The 23225-nt window shown below is 43.7% G+C and overlaps 1 protein-coding gene across 15 annotated transcripts in view; it reads right to left on the bottom strand.

The window, feature by feature from the left end:
* The window catches only part of LOC123499346 (homeotic protein ultrabithorax-like), an 817282-nt gene that overhangs the window by 335163 nt on the left and 458894 nt on the right, over window positions 1-23225 (bottom strand). The window contains exon 5 of one of the 15 annotated variants that reach the window (XM_045247237.1): window positions 10603-10611. The exons of the other annotated variants lie outside the window; for them this stretch is intronic. Coding sequence (XP_045103172.1) covers window positions 10603-10611 — 9 coding nt within the window. The remainder of the gene's footprint in view (window positions 1-10602; window positions 10612-23225) is intronic. 15 annotated transcript variants of the gene reach the window in all.

The raw sequence follows: 23225 nt of genomic DNA on the forward strand, positions 1-23225 counted from the left end.
CCTTCTCTTCTTTCCTTTCGCTAGTCACTGGTCTTCCCGCTGGCGTTTCTTGGCTCCTCCCGCCGCAGCAGCACCAGCCAGACAGGGGCTTCACGCCGGTCACCTCATGAAATTCCAAAACTGACGCAAGAATTTTTCCGCTTAATATTTTCTTTTCTCTTTGTGTTTTAATATTTTGCTTGCAATCTGCAGAATGTTTTTGAGGAAAATAATCTTTTGGGAGATATGAATACATGCAACTGTATTTTTTTTCCTTTTTCCTATTTTCTGGTCTGTCTTTTTTATCCTCCTCGAACAAAGGTCAAGTGTATACTTAATAATAAAAGGTTGTTTGAATAGACTTTCCTTGTAAGTTTTCATTTAGCCACTGTCGTGGATGTCACTGTACGTAAAACACATCCTTGACTCCCGAACAAATGAAATGTTTATTTGTTCAAGCCTCCTCATATGTTTGGCACCACCTTTCCTGTCTGTTTCCCCTACCGCTCCCCTCTGTTGCGGTCTTTCTGTCACTCTGTTGTCTATTAACTGCCTAGACTGGCATGACCGGCTCGCGGCCTGACTCAACTATGTCGCTAATGTCCATGGTTTCCTTAACCTCCTTCCCCTCTGGCTTGTTTTTCCCAACTTTCTTCATGCCTTTCTTACTTCACGCTTTCTTTTTTTCTATTTAAGTATTTTCTTTCATCACTATTTTCTTGTACCATCTTACATTATAATATTTGTCTTTTGATTTAGTTCTGGATCGTTAATAAAAGTTTCTCAAAGTATTGATTAATTTTCTGAAGAGATTTATTCATTTCATTGGTTCACGTAAGCTAGATGTAGACAGTACAGTATCTCCCTCTTCTTCCTCCATCTCCTTGTCTGCCTCTTCTCCCCATTCGCTTTTCTCCAGCCACTCCACTCCAGCCGCAGCCACGGACTACAACTGTTGCCTCATCATTTACATATACAAGCAAGGGATTGCAACCTCTACCCGCGAAGGCTATTGAAAACCTAGGATACGATAGCATTCAGCACCTGACGATGATACCGGCCAAGAATCGCTGGCATTGAGAAGACCGACCCAAGTGCCTTCGGGCTTTACTACTATGAGTATGACTGCCATATTCCCGCGACTGAAAGCGGCGAGGCGGTACAATGACACCCCTGACATGTGGTACGGTTGAGCAGCGCGTGTAACAGTAACAGCAATTTCAACCGTAACGGGTGTGGAAGGTGGATCCATGAGAAACCATCTTCGTTCTTGATATATCGTCCGGACCGCATCTGCCACAGTGAAGGCTGTGTGATATTGTGCCGCCATACACATTACTTCCAGCTATCAAACCCCTTTTTTCATGAACGAATGGTGCTCAGGGTCACGTGGGGCGTCAACTCAACCATGATATTAGTGACTGCACGCTTCATACAGGCGGGCGCACACACGCACAACCCTGACATTGACCAACGCTCATGCTGCTCCGCCCTTGCAGCGATCCTTCATCCGACGAGAGACGCGATGATGTAGCTACCAATTCTGTTTCACGGACGTGCTAACTCACCGTCAGATAGGGGAGGTAGGCTTCGCACACGGCATTAGCACATGTACTCGTATAAGACTGCTGCTTGTAATGTTTTCCAAGAAATCAAAAATAAGGAAACGCCAGCTCTTCTAAGCCATCGGTGAGACACTTCTCTATATAGATAAAGAAAAGACGGAGACCACAATATTTCCCCGTCAGTGTCCACCGATGATTATGAAGGAAATATCACTTGGATGGTTATTCTATGGGGGACTTTGGGTGGTCTGTGTGTGTGTGTGTGTGTGTGTGTGTGTGTGTGTGTGTGTGTGTGTGTGTGTGTGTGTGTGTGTGTGTGTGTGTGTGTGTGTGTGTGTGTTTACGAACGCACGTCTGCGTCCCCAATGCCCTTGCCTCCCTTGGGACCATCGACCATCAGCGGTCACCAAATCATAGACCTCCTGGCGACCCCCACATCAAGCCCCTACTAACCCCTCCCCGTCCCTCTCCTACCCTCCTTCCTGGAATTCTCCCACCCTCTTGTATAAGCCTTGTTCCTTCTCCCCTCTAGGAGATCCCTTCTGGAACTCTCCGTCTCTTCCTGTATGCCAAACTCTCCCCACACCAGCAACCCCATTCCCTCCCTTTTTCCCTTCTCTTCCATGGCCTCCCCCACTGATAATGGTGGCTCTTCCTATTTACACCTCCCCCATCTTCTTTTCCTTGCCAAGCTACCGTTCACCATCTCTATAACTTTTTTTTTCTTTTCCCTCCTCAAGCCAAGTCTCCCCTCGTTCTATCCCTCCAAACCCCCAACGATCCATCACCCCCTCTTCCTTTTCCCTTTCTCCACAGAATATTTCTTTCTGTCTTTCCCGTTTCTTCTTGGGCCTACTCCCTCGGTATCCAAAAGGACTTTACGTGATGAAGGGCCCTTTCAGCGTCGTTATACGTCTCCTTTTCACTTGTCACATAATGTGTACGCATAAGATAAGGAAGACAGAAGCGGGAGAAGAATGGAAGGAAGAATACAAAGCCTCAACTATCTCCATAAATGACAGTCTTTCACTATAGGATAAAGTAGTAGACAAGTGAGACTCAGAGTGACAATGAAAGTTCGTAAGTACAGAAATATTATAATCTTATTCTGAAATAACCATCGCAAACAATAAAAATCATCATGCTGGACATCGCGACATTCTCTCACAGTAAAATATATCATGAGCTTGAATAAAAGAGACACTCTGAGCACCCTTCAAAACCTGTAGCAAAAAAAGATCACCACGAGCACCTGAGCGAAAAGTCAAGATGTGCGAGACGTCCACAAGGGGAACATCGAGGCTGAGAATGCCTAAGTGAGGACTTCTTCAGGCGACGTCTATGCCACTTCGACTCGAGGCGCCCAACCCCCACCTGCCCACTCTCCGTCGCGGCGAAAATTTATAATCCGATATTTCCTGTGTTTGCCCTGAAGGAAAAGATTCCGGAGAGCTTTCACTTGCCGGAATGGATGTGTTTGCGACTTTTTATTTTTATGAAAGAGATCGGTACAGATGCGTTTTGCCCGAGGCTCGAAGGTGGGGCGTCGGAGCGGAGTGCTGGAGGGGGTGGTGGGAGGACACTACTGGCAGGACTGAGAGCATCAGTGGGGGACGTCCTGGGTGGGGAAGCGGCGGGGAATAGCAAGAAGACGGAGGCGTTAGGGGACGGCAGGGGATGGCAGAGTAGCAGGGGACGGAAAGGGGTAGAGAAGCATTTGTTGTATAGAGAATGAGAGGGAAGCTGTCTTCTAGGGTGAGGGAGAGTAGGAGAAAAGCGATGTCCGATGGTAGATACGAGGGGAGGAGAGGCCAGCGAGGGAGGACAGGGAGGAAAGAGAGGAGAGGGAGGGAGGAATATAAGAAGATGCTAGGCAGTGACATGATATGAATAATAACTACTGTTGCCTGTTTGTCAACGCGGCTACTCAAGATATCCCGCTCACAACATGTAATTCTTATCATGGCATGTCGAGAAATCTAAACACAAGATAAAAGAAACACCGATTTGCATCACTTAATTTACTTACGACAACACATTTCACATGATCTACTTTCTCATTAAAACCGTAACTCTTTACTCTAACATATCCATTTTTTTTTTTTCAGTATGGTTTTCAAACTATAATGTTTTTATCCCTCTCCTGATATCACGGTGAGGGGACAATAAGATATAAATAAGAAAAGACCAACTTTGTGATAAAGATTCAGACTGACGTTCCAGCACCGTAAATCACTCGAGGACTGATAACCGATAAGAAAGATAAGGCAGGGATGAATATATAGCATTATGTCACAACGAGAGAGAGAGAGAGAGAGAGAGAGAGAGAGAGAGAGAGAGAGAGAGAGAGAGAGAGAGAGAGAGAGAGAGAGAGAGAGAGAGAGAGAGAGAGAGAGAGAGAGAGAGAGAGAGAGAGAGAGAGAGAGAGAGAGAGAGAGAGAGAGAGAGACAGGCCTTATCAGTATCAGCATCTAGAAGAGGTATATATTTATCCCTTATTATTTGTCTCGCTTCTTGTTCCCACCCGGCGAGGACGAGAGTAGACAAGCAGGCAGGAATGGGCTGGTCGTGCGCGATATAAATACAAGACGCCACCCACGAGCACAAGGCCACCACCTCCTCCCCTATCACGCCATCGGAGAGAGCCCCACGTGTCCCTGCCAGTCAGACGAGCTGTGCCTCCCGTGTCTGCATTCTTATCACTTTTCTCTCACCTACCTTCTACATTTTCATCGCCGTGAGAAAGACCCGCTCTTATATCTACTTCTTGCTTAACGTTTCCCAGTAAGTGTTTGAGTTTATCGTGTATATTTTTCTCTCTCTGTTTTTCTTTGAGGAAGGAGAGTGGTTTGAGATTACCAAGGAAAATTTCATGTCTCATTTCCTGGTTCATATTCTCGTAAACATCAGTTGATTACACTTATACAGAAGACACACACTAGACTAGACACACACACACACACACACACACACACACACACACACACACACACACACACACACACACACACACAAACACACACAATAATTTCCCTGTCTCCTTTGCAAGTATGTCATCACACTCAGCTGCTTTATTTCCTCACCATGAGAAGATGAGAATGTGAGACATCTTATCTTTTCTTCCTTCTTACATCACCGCTTCTCTTTATACGTCTTATTTTCCTTTCCTCACCCATATTTGTCGTCTACTTATCTCTTTCTTTCTCACCTTCCCATTTATGACCCCTCAAAATTCCCTTCCTTGCTCACCCTCGTTATTGTTTTATTTTTTGCCCTTCACCGCAGTTTTTTCCTCCTCTATTCAAGACAAGTAACTCCACTATTATGATAACAAGAATCAGAATAGTTCAGGGACGCTTCTTCCGGGTTGGAGTGTGAACCTAATATAGAGGTGAGGTAGGTGGAGGCGCCCCGACATGAGTACTGTTCATAAGTGGCAGAAGGTGGGAAGTAAAGGAAGGAAAGCTCTAAGGTGAATGAAAGAGCATAGATCGAGGGCAGAACCTGTAAAAAGGAGGAAGTGGTGAACAATTAATGTCATGAGAGAGAGAGAGAGAGAGAGAGAGAGAGAGAGAGAGAGAGAGAGAGAGAGAGAGAGAGAGAGAGAGAGAGAGAGAGAGAGAGAGAGAGAGAGAGAGAGAGAGAGAGAGAGAGAGAGAGAGAGAGAGAGAGAGAGAGAGAGAGAGACGTACACAAATTCTCCCTCATCAACAGGGCGAGAAAGGTGATTTACAGATCTAGGAAGGCAGTGTTTTAGCCGCCATCGATCACGCTGCGTTTTACCCCCACCCTGTCAGGGGAATCCTAATTACCTGACGGAGGAAGGATAGAGCCAACAGTCAAGTTCTTCAGCCCCGCCTACCACCCTCACCGCGAGCTGCTCTGGCTCCTAACTAAGCACGCACCATAACCATATGCACGATAAATCCCCCAAACAAACGCCTCAACCACTGCCATTCGATATAAGAAACAGCTCCTCCCGCTGCCCCTGAGGGTGATGGATAGCGAGGCGGCAGCCATACACACACAGGTTGAGGTCGCGTCCTAGTGAAATATTTACCTGTGACCCTTTTTTTTCTTTATAATCTACTGTTGTATTGAGTTTTCTCACATATATTAAAGTGAATTAGATGTGAAGCAATATCGGTTCATGCTAATTTGCCCTCATCCTCACTTACGTGGTCGACCGGAGAGCAACTATATTTGCCTCCAAGAAATAATATGACACAAAAAAACACTAATACAAATAGTAGTACAATGTACCGGAGAGAGAAACTAAACGGTCCCAGCAGCGCCGCAGACGTGAGGAGCTGCAAGACATGGAGCAGCTTCGGATGTAATAGTATATGTGCACCACGTCTCCTGCCACATGTTGTTGCTCTGCTCCCCAGCGAAGGCCAGCCAGGGTGACGCAGGAACAGACCCCACTAGTACCACCACCGCCATTACCAGTCTACTTCGCCACACACATGGCTTCTCGACACCACTTACCAGCAAGGAAGAGAGTTGCTAACATCCCTCCACTACTTACCGACATGACTACCCTTTCTTCAAACCCTCTACTTTTCCACCATTTTGCCGTCCTATGTATGTGTGCCTCAATTTTCCCAGCCTATGCTCCCACGCCCATTCTGGGAAAGACGCGGCAGCAACAAGGGAGTCTCCAGTAGCTTCCTTAGAATACCATCATCCGTGCAGGCGGTGAAGGTGCAACAACCGCAACATGACCTCTCCACCACAGTGAGCTACACACGCCCATAATCCTCCCCTCCCTTCCCCTTCCGCCCCTACTGCTTCCCCATACACCCATTCCTCCCCACACCCTTACCCTTCTACCTCACACCACGCGTGTCCTCCTCCTCCTCCTCCTCCTCCTCCTCCTCCTCCTCCTCCTCCTCCTCCTCCTCCTCCCTCTTCCGATCCCACCCACACCCTCTGCCTCCTCCACCCAGTCGACCTCACCCACTCTTCCTTTAGACAGCCGGTCCTTCCCTCTAGCCCCACTCTCCCCGCCTCTCTCCTTCCGTCTCCCACTGCCCTCCACCATACTATCCCCACCACCAGCACCTCCACCACCAGCAGCGGCAACCTCCCTGACAGGCCCTCCATCACGACCCACTGACTGCCAACTCCATTTTTGGTTTATTTCCACGTGAGGTAGTTTCTGTGTATTCTCGTTTCCGGCAGCAGTGTTTTTGCCATCAGCCGTGTTCCAGGCGGCGCGACGAGAGAGGCTCACGAAAACAAAAGAAGCTCAAGTGAATGACTCCACCCGTTCTCCCTCCTTGTTCCCTCCCACCTGCCCCACCACCTCTCCCACACCGCCGCCGCCCCGCTCCTCGTCCTTCTCCTCTTCCAAAGGTCCTGGAAATAGTTAATTTAGGCAGAAGAGCCCTGGAACATTCATTTCACGGGCGCGTCTTGCCTCTCAAGTGAGCCAGCTTAATTAGCATGAGTTAAATGGATATCGATCAGTTGAATCAGCATCTCCAGAGGAAGGGAGCAAGGGGGAAGGGAGGGAAGGGCATTAAGGTCAGCATTATTGAAATTCTCTTAGAAAAAATCGTGGAGAGGATGAGTAGCAGCGGGAGGCAGCAAGTGGAATTCCGATGTACGAGTATGACGCCACAGTTGCGTCGCCACCGAGGTGTGAGTTGTGTGTTAGTAGCCACGAGGAGATGGTTATCGATTGAAAGGCTTCCCAGCCCAGTGACTCGGCCATTTTTCACTTCCCTCATATACTTCTTCTCATAAATCTTTATCATGTCATATTCCTCACACGTACTTATTTATGAAGGAGAATAAAAAAAATAGAAAAACATAGCCTCTCATCTACTCTTTCCTCACACACACACACACACACACACACACACACACACACACACACACACACACACCTGCTTGTCTCCCTAAATCTTCAGGTGTAACTGCTGAATGTGTCGCGGCCGAATATACATCACGCGGCCGAACGAGAGAAAAGAAGTAAGCAACTCTCCGTCTACCTTCCTGGAGGGCGGATGGGGGCAGCAGGGAAGGGGGTATGTGTTGGCGCGGAACATGAAGTAACTACGCATTTACGTGAACTGCGTGAAGCACAATGAAGACAAGTGCTCGAAGGGAGGAAAAGAAATGGCTTTGATGTTTATCTTTTTCTCACGTGGATTTTAATAAGTTGAATCTTGTTTGGTGTTGTGACGCTTTGTTGGCAATGAGAATCAACAGCCCCATAATGTCTGGCTGTGAACGCTGGTTTGTAGTGAGAGCAGCAGTAGTGGTAGGTTCTGGTAGTAGTAGTAGTAGTAGTAGTAGTAGTAGTAGTAGTAGTAGTAGTAGTAGTAGTAGTAGAAGCAGAATATGGGTGTGGCTTTCTACACATCTTCGTCCTTGTCCACGTCCTCTGTCACACTATATACTCCTCCTCTTCCTCTCTTCTCATCCTTCTCATCGTCATCATAATCATCATCAATCATTCTTCTCATCATCATAATCTTTCCTCTTATCGTCCTCATCACAATCAACCCCAGTCATTATCAACGCACAGCACGATCACCACGCCTTGCACAAGCACCTCCTCCAGCATCAGTAGGCAGCTCATGCCACACTCGTCACCCTCCATGGAGCCAATTTCCCTCATCACACCACCACGCACCTCTCACAGTTACCTTTTATTATTAAATTTGAAGCGAGCGTTATATGCAGCATCGCTTTCTCCCGAGGCCAGCTGGTCATGGATGTTTTGTGGTCTTGATAAAACCACAAAAGGTTCTGCTACTCCTCACCTACACGTTACGTAACTGTACACACACACACACACACACACACACACTCTCTCTCTCTCTCTCTCTCTCTCTCTCTCTCTCTCTCTCTCTCTCTCTCTCTCTCTCTCTCTCTCCATCCAGTCAGCCGTGCGTCACAGTCATGAGCAACAGTCGTGCGTTATAATTTTGCTCCGGTAATTACGCGCTCAACTCTATTTTGAAATTTGTATAATTATTTTTCAGGCGGAAATATATAAATACGGTTGACAGGATCTGCCATAAAGCCGCAATTCGAGGAAATTTTAATAGGCCGGCTGGATTTATGGACACAACCGTAATATTTCCAGCATTGTCTTCATGCTCTGTGTGTGTGTGTAAGGGAGTGTGTGGGTGTGTGTGTGTGTGTGTGTGTGAGAGAGAGAGAGAGAGAGAGAGAGAGAGAGAGAGAGAGAGAGAGAGAGAGAGAGAGAGAGAGAGAGAGAGAGAGAGAGAGAGAGAGAGAGAGAGAGAGAGAGAGAGAGAGAGAGAGAGAGAGAGAGAGAGAGAGAGAGAGAATAACAGGCATCAAACAATTGTGATTATATCAACTGAATAATGACGTCTCTTCCTTGTTTGACTTTAATCATCAGATCAGGACCTTAATCTTCTGTTGTAAGCTTCACTCACCGTCCAACTTTTCACCAGGCGGGCACAGGCACTTTCACACCGCATTGGAAGTGTTAGCAGCTTTGAAATACTTCTGCAATTTTTTTAAAAGATGATGGTCCACTTATTACTTGTCTGCCTCCACAAGCGCGGCGGATCGGTGACCAAATCTAGCAGTGGAATTTATACATAGTCAAATAAAACACGTGACCCGCCTCGCTCGCTTATTCGACACCATATGTTCACGCCAAAATATCTGCGGGTACACGAAATACCAAATTAATTAGGGATTTTGAAGTGTTTGCAGATACAAAAGAAGCTTAAATGCACCAGTCCAATGGCACGATTCAACTCTGCCACGGAGTCTGGCCCGAGATCTGAGGGAGTGGATAAGGAAGTGCGGAGATGTCCAACGGGTTTATATATAACGGTGGTGGTGGTGGCGGTTGTGGTGGTGATGGTGGTAGTGCTTGAGGCTGAAGTAGCTATAGTGTCGATTATACTGATGGCAATCGTGGTGGCAGTGGTAATGAGGCGTGCATCTAGTTAATTCTGTGTAAACAGAGGATGTAATGATATTAGTTATGGTTGTTGTGGCAGTAGTAAAAATGGATGCAGAGTCAATAATGTTAATAACACGGTTAGTAATAGCAATAAAAATGTCGAAAAATAAATCTGGCGGTAGCTATGGTTCTGTCAATAATTGTGGTGGTGATGGTGATGACTGGTGGTTGTCGTGATAGTGATGGCAGTTGTATTATATGTGCTAGAGAGATGGTTGTGGTAATTATGGTGACATAATGGTGGACATGATGTGGTGGTGGTAGTGGTAGTGTTTGTGGTGGTGGTGGTGGCCGTGGCTGCGGTGGTTGTGCTGGCGTCGGCTGTTGCGGTAACGACGATGGCCGGGGACAGAGGGAGAAAGAGAGAGAGAGAGAGAGAGAGAGAGAGAGAGAGAGAGAGAGAGAGAGAGAGAGTGGAAGGAAAAGACGAGTGTGGGGATGAACCTCGTATCCTCACTACAGACCTCACGACAGGTTTTATGAGGTGTCTCAAATTTATTTCCCCTCCCCACCTATTGATGCTTTATGAGGAGAAGGAGATACAGGGGAGGGTGAGGCCTTATCAGCAGGCGAGGGGAGGGGCCGCGGCTGCTGAGGGGAGGCCAGCGGAAGCCTTTGTCGAAGGGGCACAGTAAACAAAAATGGTAGCTGGTCCCCGAAGCTGAAGGAACCGAAAAAAAAAAAATGCTAAGGCAGACCTGAAAGATTTGTTGATATGAAATCATTCAAAGATATAAAGAAGATGACCATACAGTATCTTTACCCACTCATTGTAATGCTAATATATGGAGTCTTCCTTTTCTTTCTTCTGAGTTTTATGTATGATTCATGAAGACAAATTTTTGAAACGTATGAAATATATTCCTGATTAACAAACAAGCAGTAAATAAAAGTTTATTGAGTGGCGTATATTTATAATCCAGATCAAATACTTTAAAGCAAATCTCATTATATCATCAGATGTTTCAGGACTGATAGCCAAGTACAAATAATTTCACCATTAAAATGAGTTACTTTACAAGCAAGAGATGGAGCGGCATGCCCGCTTCTCACGTCTGTACTGAGTCTGACAAAACAAGAACAAAAACTCACTTTCGGATGCTTCAAGATGACAGCAGCGTGTGGGGGGAGAGAAGAACTATAAATATAATTAAACAATAAATTACCTGATAGAAATAGAAGATCAATAAGGAAGTCCTCAACCTGATTCAGCACATCAGCAGCACCCAAAGCTCCCACCGACAAGAGAAAGAGGAAAAGCATCATCAAAATTGGTAGCAGCGACGATAGGTAATTTTCTTTTCTTTTTTCCGTCCAATAAATCTTCCCACTATTCCCATAAAAATATATGATGTTAAGTTTTGTTTCACGTGATGAAACACAGCCTAGAAAAACTTGGAGTGAAACAAAGCAGCAAAAGAAAACAGGTGTGACTCGTTGCGCCTTGCAGCTGAATAAATATTTGACGTTCATTGGCACTTCCTACTCCCAGCGCTGGCTCGCTGGCACATTAGTCGCAAAATATTCTTCCTGCGGCGCTTGGAAACTAGCAACGCGCCACGATTTCTGTCGCTTGGGTTTGTTGTGTCCACTGGTTCGATCTTTCTCTCATTCTCTCAAAATCCAAGATAGTCACAAGGATCTAAAGGCAAAGGCAGAGTTTATTTATTGCAATCTTTTGAGTAAACAATTCTTACACTGCTGAAGATAAATCTTGGGAGACATACAAAAATATCTGCATAATGCAAATAAGATATTTCGACACCAAGGATCATTTTCCCTCTTAAAGATCAGTTGCTTTTACCTATGGATTATCAAGCCCACGGTTCCTTCGCGTCAGTACTTTTGCTCTAGGTTCGAGTCCCACCCTTAAGTTCCACTGGAATATAATGTTTCCAGGCCGACGAGCAAAGCTAATTTCCATGGCAGATCGAGCCTGGAATTCTTTGCAGCCCCCAGCCAGTGCAACACAATGTCCCCATCCAGTCCTCCCCTCCCTCACCCTCTCCTTCTGTCTGCAGCAAAAGGTTTATTAAGCTTCCTCCCCCGTCACTGACCTCTACTGTGTGTGTGTGTGTGTGTGTGTGTGTGTGTGTGTGTGTATTTGAAACGCTTCGTGGTACCATATATTTTGCGATACAGCTTCTTATCATATCAGTATAATCATTACTGACTACTATTGCTGCGGATATTATCAACACTTTTCCTCATCACTTACCACTACATTACATCATCAAAACAACTGTTTCTTTAATCTATCTATTATTTGTTTTTGCAATTACTCATTTCAATCCGACTTATTTGACCATAAATGTTATTTCATCATGCCAAAGCCAGCCAATCTTGTATAACTCTTCTTCTCCCTCTTCAAAACATCCCCACCACAGCTGTTATCCACCACCACCATCACCATCCTCTCACCCCTCCTCCTCTAGTCGCTATATTGGACGCGGCAAAGCTCTCAATTCACGGGAGACACTAGCCCTTCTGGACGCCTCTCCCCGGCCATCCGCGTCACGCCTGCCATCGCCGCTCCCGACCTCCGCCACTGTATATTGCGCTTCCCAGCCTCACTAATTGACCCGCCTAAAAGCGAAGGGATGCTGATAAATCTACAAGAGTGAGCAGCAACCGGTAGCAGCAGCAGAGTTGGTAATATTGCTTGTAGAGTGTCAGGATGCTACGACAGACGATAGAGTGCTGAAGTGGGATAGGAAAATAACAGGGAAGTGCTTAGGAACACATTAGGTGATGGGAAACAAATCACTTTGAATGTCTGCAGATACTCAGTTTTGTGTGCCAGGACACCTAATCAAAGACGTCTGGTGTGTTTCTCGTGGCACTTCGATGCTAGAAGGGTATAACAAGTTGCAGTACAATGGCAGCGTTATAGTAGTAGCATGCACGTGAATGATTTAGTTTGCACAATGCACCAATAAATATTTCATTGTTTACGCATCACATTAAACCACAAATATATATATCTCAATTCGGAGTAATTGTGATTAATACCTTACATCAATAACCGAAAAGGATTTAGAAACAATGCTTACAGCTAAACCTAATTAAGTGATTGTCTTCCCCCATGCCATAAATAAAACTGTGTGTATATCTTCCGCGTCCCTATCTGTCTCTCTCTGTCTTACCCCCATCGATCTGAATCAGACTCGCGCGTTGCACAACCTATTCTCACTCGGATCCTTGGGAAATGAACGCCCTGTCAATCTTTCTGATAATGGCTTGTGCAACCCGCCTACAATGATTTAATACCTATTTAGGGAGGCAATGAATCATATTGGCACTTTACTAGAGCATGAAAATATCCCTTATGTGAATGGAAAATTGTCATATAATTGTGATGATTTATAACGCAGCATGCGAACGAGCGTAACCTGTCATAAGTGCAACCGGGAGGGAGAGCAGTGTAGGGAGTGGTGATAATTGGCCCGCCGGACACCACTCCATTCCATATCGGGCGACTAATTCCCGTTTTCGCTGTCTCGGTGAAACTAAAGCAAATGGGGAAGAGGGATGCTTACTCAAGTGTTTAACAAAGAATATAGGAAAAGTACTATTTCAGAGAAGGGATCTTATGAGAAACTGAACGTGTCCTTCCACATCTTACCACCACACACACACACACACACACACACACACACATGATACCCTGATAAGTTGACACATAGCTGGTAACAATTATGATTCGGAGTTGCTAAGGAGACTAACAAACATGATAAGAACAACAAAAACCACATCAGCTGAGTAAGTGTATCTTCCTTCACATTGTAAACAAAAGTCATGTTTGTGCGTCACGTACACATGAGTTCACCAAAACAAACAATTAATCATTATATATGCAAATAAATCCGAAGTAAGAATAAAAAAAAAAAAACTACATGGAAACCTTTAATATGAATCAAGCCAATATGTAACTATGGTGTGTGTGTGTGTGTGTGTGTGTGTGTGTGTGTGTGTGTGTGTGTGTGTGTGACCAATATTTGTATATGCACAGCTGAGCGTTGGGTAGTGGACTGTATGCGTGAGGGAGGAGGAAGGGGCGTGAGGGAGGAAGGGACGGTAGAGAGGAGGGGACGCGGCAGCCGAGTCATGGTGGTTGTGAGGAAGTAGAGGGAGGGAGAGCGTGGCTGGCGTGTGAGGGAGGGAGAGGAAGAAGGAGGGTGAGAAGGAAGGAGAGAAGTAGGGGAGCGTTTCAGAATGGGGAGAACCGGTGTGTGTGTGTGTGTGTGTGTGTGTGTGTGTGTGTGTGTGTGTGTGTGTGTGTGTGTGGTACGATGCTTACACAGGCAGTCAGAACACTATAAACGTAAGGTCTCCAGTACCCCCCGCGTGTTCTCGTCTTTACTTGCACGTAGCACAAACGTAAAATAAGTATTACTTTAAATGAAAAAAAAAAAAAAAACGAAACCTCTGTCTTTGATGTTTTATCTTTTCAATCTGGAATAAAAACCCATCTACCCACATACACACACACACACACACACACACACACACACACACACACACACACACACACACACACACACACACACACACACATAAAAGTGGCTCGCAAAATCGGCAACTTCTGAGGCAAAGACAAAGAGCGCAATTGTATGTTATATCATAGTAAATAAATTCCAAGTTCCAGACTGAGTTCCAATATTACAGTTAGACGCTGTTGCTTTCCAGGCGCGAATACTGCTGATGCGCCGACTGGTGGTAATGCTGCCACTGACAGAGACGATAGTTGCAGGGACAAATGTTTGAGGAAAAACATGAGCAAAAGTACTATAGATACTTATTAACGACGGAAAGACAAGGAAATAATAGAATAATGAAATTAAGGGGGAAGCATGGTCTTGAAGAAGAAGGAATAATTGAAACCATATGAAGTGAGGAAGAAAAAGGGGAAGAGGAATGAGGGAGAAGCAGGAGGGAGAGAAAGATAAATAGAGAAAGAGAACACGAAGGAAGGGATGGAGGACGCTGGGGAAGAGGAGGTGTATGGAGGGGCAGTGGTGAGGTGGTGTTTACAAACTCTTGCTCCATTCCCACCACCCGTGCCCCGCAGTGGTGTCCGAGTCACTGTGGAGGGCGTCACCAGCATCGCAAAGGCGGGAGGAGGCACCAAGGTCTCCCGCCACCATATGTTCTCAAGGCCACTGTGCTTCCCACTCGGCATTCACAAGCGCACGCACACACGCACGCACTCACAAACCGCTCTCTCTCTCTCTCTCTCTCTCTCTCTCTCTCTCTCTCTCTTAAAGTCAAAGCAAGCGACGTAATAAACACAACAACCCTTTACGCATTACACCCCTTCCTTGCCCTCCACTTAAGTGTCCCAAAGACCTCTTCATATTATCCCGATAAGGCAGACTAGCAGGAACAAGGCCGCTTAGAAAGTGAAGGTGAGAGAGGAAGAGTCGCCATTATCCTTTCGCTTACTTTAGTGTTGTACGATCTGGTCTGGCAACTTTTTTTTTTTTCTTACTCTCTCTTCTCTCTTATTTCTTAATACTCGTGCATGGTGCCAATTTTCGCAGACCAGTTATAGCAGCGTTGAAGCTCCCAGCGACCCCGAAGTGCGGCAGGGTGAAGGCCACCTTTGTTGTGTGCTGCATGAAGGTCAAGATGAAGATGAAAATTGTGTGCTGATTATTGATGGCTATGATTCTTCTACTTTTTTTTCATGAGCTAAAAACCAGAGTGTTCATTTTTATTTTTCCTTTCAAACATTTGATTAAGTTCCATTAGCGGCTACAACAACGCGATGACAGATGACAGCCATTCATCACATACTCGGCACGTGAGTAAATGTCAACATTAGTAAATATATTCATCATTCCATTCGTAGCGTCCTGCATGGCCAGCCACGGGTATGCATAAATAGTCACGAAGTCAGGCAGTCAGGCAGACGGGCAAGGTATGTACGCACACATATGCTCATGCACATTTTTTTTTTTTTTGCGCTCCTACAAGATAAATTAGTCAAAAGAAAGAGAATAATGATGACTTTATTCTGCATTTTTGTTCCATTGTGACTCATTCTATATGGATATTTTGACAGCCAATTTTTTGGAGTGAGAATTTTATACTCTATGAATAAATAAATAAACCAACTGTCTCTTAACTATATATATATATATATATATATATATATATATATATATATATATATATATATATATATATATATATATATATATATATATATATATATATATATGTATAACGGGACTCAGATATAGGTCGGTTATATTGGAATCCCGGCTAAACATTTTTTTTTTTCTCTCCTTTACTTTGTCTAGCAGTAGCAAAAATATACATAATTATGTTGTAGCTTTATCCACGATCACACTTAAAAACATTTAGTTCCATTGATGTCTCTATATACAAACAATATGCACAATATAACAGAGAAGCCAAGCAGTCCGCCGCCACTCACAGGAATCCAGGCTGTGCACCTCAACATGAGATCAAAATGATGTCATTTTCTCATCCTAACAGAGGCTTAATGGTCGCCTACCTCGATGAAAAGCTGTGGACACTATCCTCCTTCATGTTGGACGTCACTATGTATTGATAAATTTTCTTAATTTGTTAGTATAATTATTTTATTATGACTTTTCAGACTCTGCCGTGGCCATCAGCAGTATACTCCCAGACAGCAGGGCCGATGAGAGCGGCTGGCCACCTCTCCTCCGCCACCCGCGCTCCCTCCACCTATCAGCAATGAGAGAAGGAGCACAAGAGCCAATGGGTGAGCAGCACGGAACCCCGACAACCAATCCCAGCGCGGTAAGTCACTGAGGCTGACTCAAGCGCAACTCTTGTTTGTGAGGGACGCGGCGGCGGCCACCTTGGTCTATTCTCTGCTCTCTCCGCTCCCGGGTAAATAGAAAGAACAACAAATATTATCCACACCACGTTGGTTAAGACGCTAGAAATTTCAAGAGATCATGTCAGTGTGTCAGAACTCCTGATGGCCTGTGTATCACCTGCTGGAATCACCTCACACTATTTTTTTCTTGTAAACTTATGTGTGATAAACGGCGGTCGGCAATGTCATTCACTATTTAAAATAATGCACAAACATATACTAAAACAGAGAAAGTTTATTGCAAATCACAGGTCAAAATGCCGCATAAGAATGCATCCATCGCTCTGTCTTGTAAGGTTTCGAGGAAACTTGCTGGATTTATTTAGTAGCACTACATCATCATAAAGCCATTAGAAAAAAAAAATCACATGCACCTGTGTCCGTAATTACCCGCATCTATTTAATCCTAATTCCTTGGGTAAACACGATGACGGAGGAGCCAACTTCTCAACGATGTGCTTATGCAGATCCCTGGCTAACATAAACAAGGAGAACGGCGAGCAGCCTAAAAACTGAGCAAAGCGAAAATTCTGGTGCACAAGAAGCCGTGGGGACACCCGAGGAAATGCCTCAAACACTGAGAGGAACAAAGAAAACTTCAGAGATAAATGAATAAGATTTTTTTTTTCTTGTATGTGATAAGAAATATATGAATAATCACACAAATTTGTGTGTATTAAGAAGAACGTGTAGTTCAATCCAACATCAGTGATTTATTACCTGTTGCGTTACATATCCAATGACTATCGTATGTTAGAACGCTAAACGCACAAGATGGAAATTGAAACAAATTATTAATGAACGTACATAAGCCAATAAAAATAAAATAAACAAAACTAAATAAATATGTTCAATATCTGACTAATTTACCTTAGTGGTAAAAAAAAAAAAAAAAATATATATATGTGTGTGTGTGTGTGTGTGTGTGTGTGTGTGTGTGTGTGTGTGTGTGTGTGTGTGTGTGTGTGTGTGTATATACGTATATATATATATATATATATATATATATATATATATATATATATATATATATATATATATATATATATATATATATATATATATATATATATATATATATATATATATATATATATATATATATATATATATATATATATATATATATATATATATATATATATATATCACTACGTGAAATGAGACCATTTCATTATGATATGATGAGATCGTACTTATTTATATATTACTTATTATTTATGACGTGCGATTACAAGCCCATGAAGACGAACACAGTAGTTCATATGTCGATTTACATTAATCGTTAGCAATATTGTTTATTCTCACTTATTAAGCTAGAAAAAATTATATATATATATATATATATATATATATATATATATATATATATATATATATATATATATATATAAAAGCTAATGTTGTAATGGTGTTGATCATACGGGTAATAATAATAATAATAATAATAATAATAATAATAATAATAATAATAATAATAATAGCCATGATAATAATAATAATAATAATAATAATAATAATAATAATAATAATAATAATAATAATAATAATGATAATAATAATAGATGTGGTAGAAGGCATATGATATCTGTTAGTCTTGGTCCAGCCAGCTCTACTGAGGAGAGCAGCATTTTCCTTATGAAACATGAGAGCCACTACAAGAAAATGGTGAAAATACAAATACCTCGCACTTTTCAAATATAAAAAGAAATGCTTTCATTGAAAGCTGTGTTGTTAATCTATAAATTGTTACAAATTGCAGAAATAAAACAACGCGATAAGTGTATCCTGTATATAGAATAAAGTGTCAAGTTGCAAGCTTCACAGAAGTTTACAGTAATGATAGTTATCGATATATTTTACCAAAAAATTACTTGGAATTAATTCAATCTTTCAAAATTAAATATTTCCTAGGATAGCATCCTAACCTGCCGCCTCCGCCGCCACACCACCACTGTCGCCGCTGCCGCCGCCCTGCGCCCCCTCCTCCACACGCCACACTTGCAGCCATTCATAAAACCACCTCGGGGTGACTTTGCCCAGCTTTTACGATCTTGTTGATGATGTTGCAAACGACCCGAGCTCCACTTTGCGTCAACTTGCGGACCCTCTGTTAGCGGCGGGAGGCTGGCGGGAGCAGTAGTAACACCAGCAGTGGTGCGCCGGTCGCCCCGCGCGGCCCGGCCCCCGCCGCCACCACCACCACCAAGCGGCCCAACTGAGATGGCGGACGCTTCGCCGATGATGGCCGGGAGACGAGCACTCGGCGAGGCTGTTTGCGGTAGTTTATTTTGATTTTATAGCGCGTTTCGGGGCGTTGTGCTTGATGCTTAGTGCCGGATTATCACTCCCTAAGCACTGAGGAAATTTGAGGATTGTCATTTTGGCCTTGAGAGGGAGGCTTAGAGAGAATTTGGGGCTTTACTGAGGAAGAGTGGGAAGGATAGGAGACAAGAGAAGGCGAGCGAGTCAGAGACGGGGAGGCAGCCACTCTTGACGGAGCTTGTAGCGGCGGCTGACCTCACGCATTATCTTGTTGTTTACTGTCTTATGCTTACTGTCATTACTGCTTGCGTCCTATACTTTATACACACAGAATAATGCTCCGTCGAGGTTGTCCCAGGAAAAGTTTCACATAATATCAGCTTTCTGAGGGCGGCGGACAACCCAAACTCGCTTCATACATCACGCGACTCTCCGAAAGTTTCCGCCGTTCAAGGATAATATTTACGATCCTGCGAATTTTGGAGACTTCCTTTAAATTCAGTATTCTCAGGAACGCTCCCTCCGTCCTCTACTCCATACGCATAGTTACGCTTCTTCTCTCACACTTACTCTTGAAAAAATAATATATAGAGAAATTTTAAAGCGGTAAACGCCCCTTCCCCGCGCCCTTTGGTAGCGCGACGGTGTGCAGCGATGAGTTACGGTGCTTGAGGAGGGAGACACAACCCTACAGGAGACGGTATACTTGTCATTACCAACCTGACGCAGCACTACATCCTCCACCTCCTCCTCACCACCTCCTCCTCGCTTCCTCTCTCTCTCTTCCTCTTCCTCCGTTTACTACCCTCACCCTTCCTCCTCCTTTCTCTTGCTGCCGCTTCTTTCTTGCTTCACCTAATGTGGTTAACCCATAAAACACCCAAGAGGAAGAGGAGCTGGTGCCTGGTATTTTTTGTCCGTCTCCCTCAGTCCATGGCCGTCCTGTCTCCCCCATCACTCCCCTGCTTCTTCTCTTCCACTTTTATCATTCTCCTTGCTTCCAACTTTTTTTTCTCTCCCTCTGTCTCACTTCCCTTTCTCTCTTCTCACTTTGGTATTCCTTTTAATGAGTTACAATTTCTAATCTTATTCATATATTTGTACAAAAATATTTTGCCTTGTGTTATTTTTTATGTTATTATTTTTTTCGCATTTCCCACCTCTCACAAATTTTCTTCTTTTATTGGCATCAGTGTGGACTATATTTTTCTTCACCACTATCTCGAATAAATTACAGTGTTCAGGATTATGCTGTAAAGAAAAAATCCTGACGTTTATTTGTATTTTTTTTCGTTTTCATCTTTCTCACTGGCCTCTTCTCTTTCCTTCCAGTACACGTCCCATTGAATTTCTTCAGGAGCAATTTGTCGTGATGGAAAGTGGCGTCTCAGCTCCCTTCAAAAAATTCTCCTCTAGGCCTATCGGTCCTTTTTCCGTCGTGGTGATCAAGGAGTTCAATGTGAATGGCTGTCTTTAGATCGTCTCCCGCCCAGTCCGAATCCCGAATCTCCATGTCAGACGTCTGTATGTAAAATAGTCAATAACATATGAGCTGATTGGATTTACGATTTTTTTTTAGATGACAACGTACTGTAAAATATTATTACTATTACTACTACTACTATTATTATTATTATTATTATTATTATTATTATTATTATTATCATTATTATTATTATTACTATTATTATTGTCATTGCTACTAGTATTGTCGTCATTATTATTATCATTATCGTTGTTGTTGTTATTATAGTTATAGTAACAGTAGCTCCATTTCTTTCGCGTTTTCCTTCAATCACAATAATGATACCAGTAGATATTGAAGGGCTTTTAGGTTCTAGTGACCCTGAAAGTGTAGGCTACTACGTGCCTCTCTATCCCCTGCCGTTCCTCCCCTTCTCCTCCTCCTCGTTAAGTAAAGAGGGAAGGCTTGCCGCCCCCACCCCCTCACCTTCCTCCCCTTGCTGCTGGAGCTCTGTGGCAGTGGTGGTGGTGGATATGGTGGTGGCGGTGGTGGTGGTGATGGCAGTGGCGGTGGACGGTAGCTCGCGCCATATGTCGACCACAGCTCGCTAATTTTACGACTGGAGCAGCTCCCCGTGGCCCCTTGTCCCGATACTCATGGAAATTCAAGGATACAAAGGTCTCCCCCTCCTGGCGGTCGTTCTTTCCTGAGGGTGAGCTCTGAGGCTGATTGGTGTCCTCGGCCTCCGGACAGACGCGTGAGGGAAAACAGGGGAGAGTTAAGGCCCGCTGGAGGACGACCCAGGGAGGCCACCGGACAACAATGAAGTAACGACCCCCTTCTTGTTTCTTTTCTCACACGGGCTTCCTTGGCGATGGTATTTCACAGATGAATTTTCCCTTGGGAGATTACTTTAAATGCCGCTTTTTCCATTTCTTGTATATTCTTCTAAACATGTTATTTTGTTTATTTTTATCTTCCAGGAGAAAAAAATATAGTTCACGTCACATATACATATACATATTTGTAGAATTAATAAAAACCCTGAGGATATAAGGTAGATGGGAAGTAGAATTTGGCAGCATACTTCACATGTCCACATGACGATAAAATAATACAACTTTATATTACCCTTTGTAATGCAATAAAATACATTTCCTGTCACTCCCTTCCCACCGGTGCTTCCAAGGTCGTCCTCAGCCAACCTGAACACTGGTCTACTTTTTCTGTTCCAGTTTTATGGCAGTCCTTGCGGGTGAGAATCATCTAAGATTTCATGAATAGCTCAAATTGTATATTTCGCCACAAAAATACACCGTCTTTATATGCGTGATAAAAGACTAATTCCTTACTGGTCTTCAGGGAGTCATTGCAGCACTATTTACCTAATGAAAAAAGCGACACGAGTGATGGAGAGGGAGAAAGAAGACCTGGAGAGGGAAATGTGGTAGGTAAAAAATTTTCTCTCTCTCTCTCTCTCTCTCTCTCTCTCTCTCTCTCTCTCTCTCTCTCTCTCTCTCTCTCTCTCTCTCTCTCTCTCTCTCTCTCTCTCTCTCTCTCTCTCTCTCTGTGTGTGTGTGTGTGTGTGTGTGTGTGTGTGTGTGTGTGTGTGTGTGTGTGTGTGTGTGTGTGTGTGTGTGTGTGTGTGTGTGTGTGTGTGTGTGTGTGTGTGTGTATATATATATATATATATATATATATATATATATATATATATATATATATATATATATATATATATATATATATATATATATATATATATATATATCAGTGTTTTGTCCATATATTGTGCAATACATAATTATGCTCTGTTCTGCCTTGACATGTACTCGTTCCCTGAAGCCTTAAGGCAACATACTGGGAGCTCTTCACCTTTGGGCGTGCGGCGCGCGTCCCTCCGCCCGATGGAAACACTCCCATGACGGTGATAATTCTCAATCAAGTAAGACGTTCCTTAGTCCGACAACATGCCCGAAAGCCCAATAAAAGGGAAATTGTAACTGTTTTATCTTGATGAAGATAGAAAGAACGTATTACTGACACTACTCACTTCAATAATATATACTCAAAAAAATATTTATAAGAGTATGATAAAGTCGATTTCATTTTCGACAACAAAACATATATGTATTATTAGTCACAGAAGACACGACTACGGAAAATAATTAATCATAACGCCACGTATTTGTACAGATTCCCGAAATGTGTTCCATAAACGAATTATAAACTGGCGGGACACATCTGTTTAACTACAGAAATAATTTTACGTGGACGCGGCCACACACGCTGCCGGCCTGATCATACGCCGTGATAAACGATGTCCTTCGTCGCTGTGGGCCGTACATTGCCGAGGATCTTAGTCACAGAGACGGCGTACGACTATATTTAATCCCTGTTCATTATGGGACAAGGATCGAGGGTACGCAGCCAGGTAGGTCTCCCGCAAGCCAAGGTTAAAGGACAGTAATATTTGACTGTATCGCTCTCAGCAGGAAGAACATAGAGTGAAGCATGACGCGCGTACAGAGACCCTAGACCAGGAAGACGAGAAGTAGTTTAATGGTCGTTTATATCTTAAGTCACGTCGGCTCTTCAGGAGGCTAATGGTTATTGACAATTGGATTAGACCATCAATCAAGCATTTCCAGTGTGGCTGCCGTCGACAGGTGCATTAGGCAGTGTCCGTGATATACATAGGCACATCGTACTTGATATTTTCACCGCAGCTTTTCTATCATTTATTTATCCATTATGTCCATGAATCCCCGGCTTAACAAATACAAACTTCACTATGGCATTTTCAAACCTCAATTAAAATGTGTACAGCAGTAATTAATATTCGACCTTTGACAGAACGCAGTAAAAAACATGTTGCTCATGGACAAACCTAAAAGCCTCGCACTAACTATGTATCTTTTCAATGATGCATCTTTTGTTTGATACTCGACTCTCATATGAAGCAAAAGACACCAGCGTCTCTACTGAACTCATGGGGCTCGGCAGCCAACGCAAAACAACACAACACTATACTGTTAACGATGACGAAAAGAAACTGGTTCACCATCACCTTTCCAACCACCTCCCTCACGTTCCTCGCCTTCC

This window comes from Portunus trituberculatus, chromosome 49 (assembly GCF_017591435.1).
Source record: "Portunus trituberculatus isolate SZX2019 chromosome 49, ASM1759143v1, whole genome shotgun sequence".
Lineage (NCBI taxonomy): Eukaryota > Metazoa > Arthropoda > Malacostraca > Decapoda > Portunidae > Portunus > Portunus trituberculatus.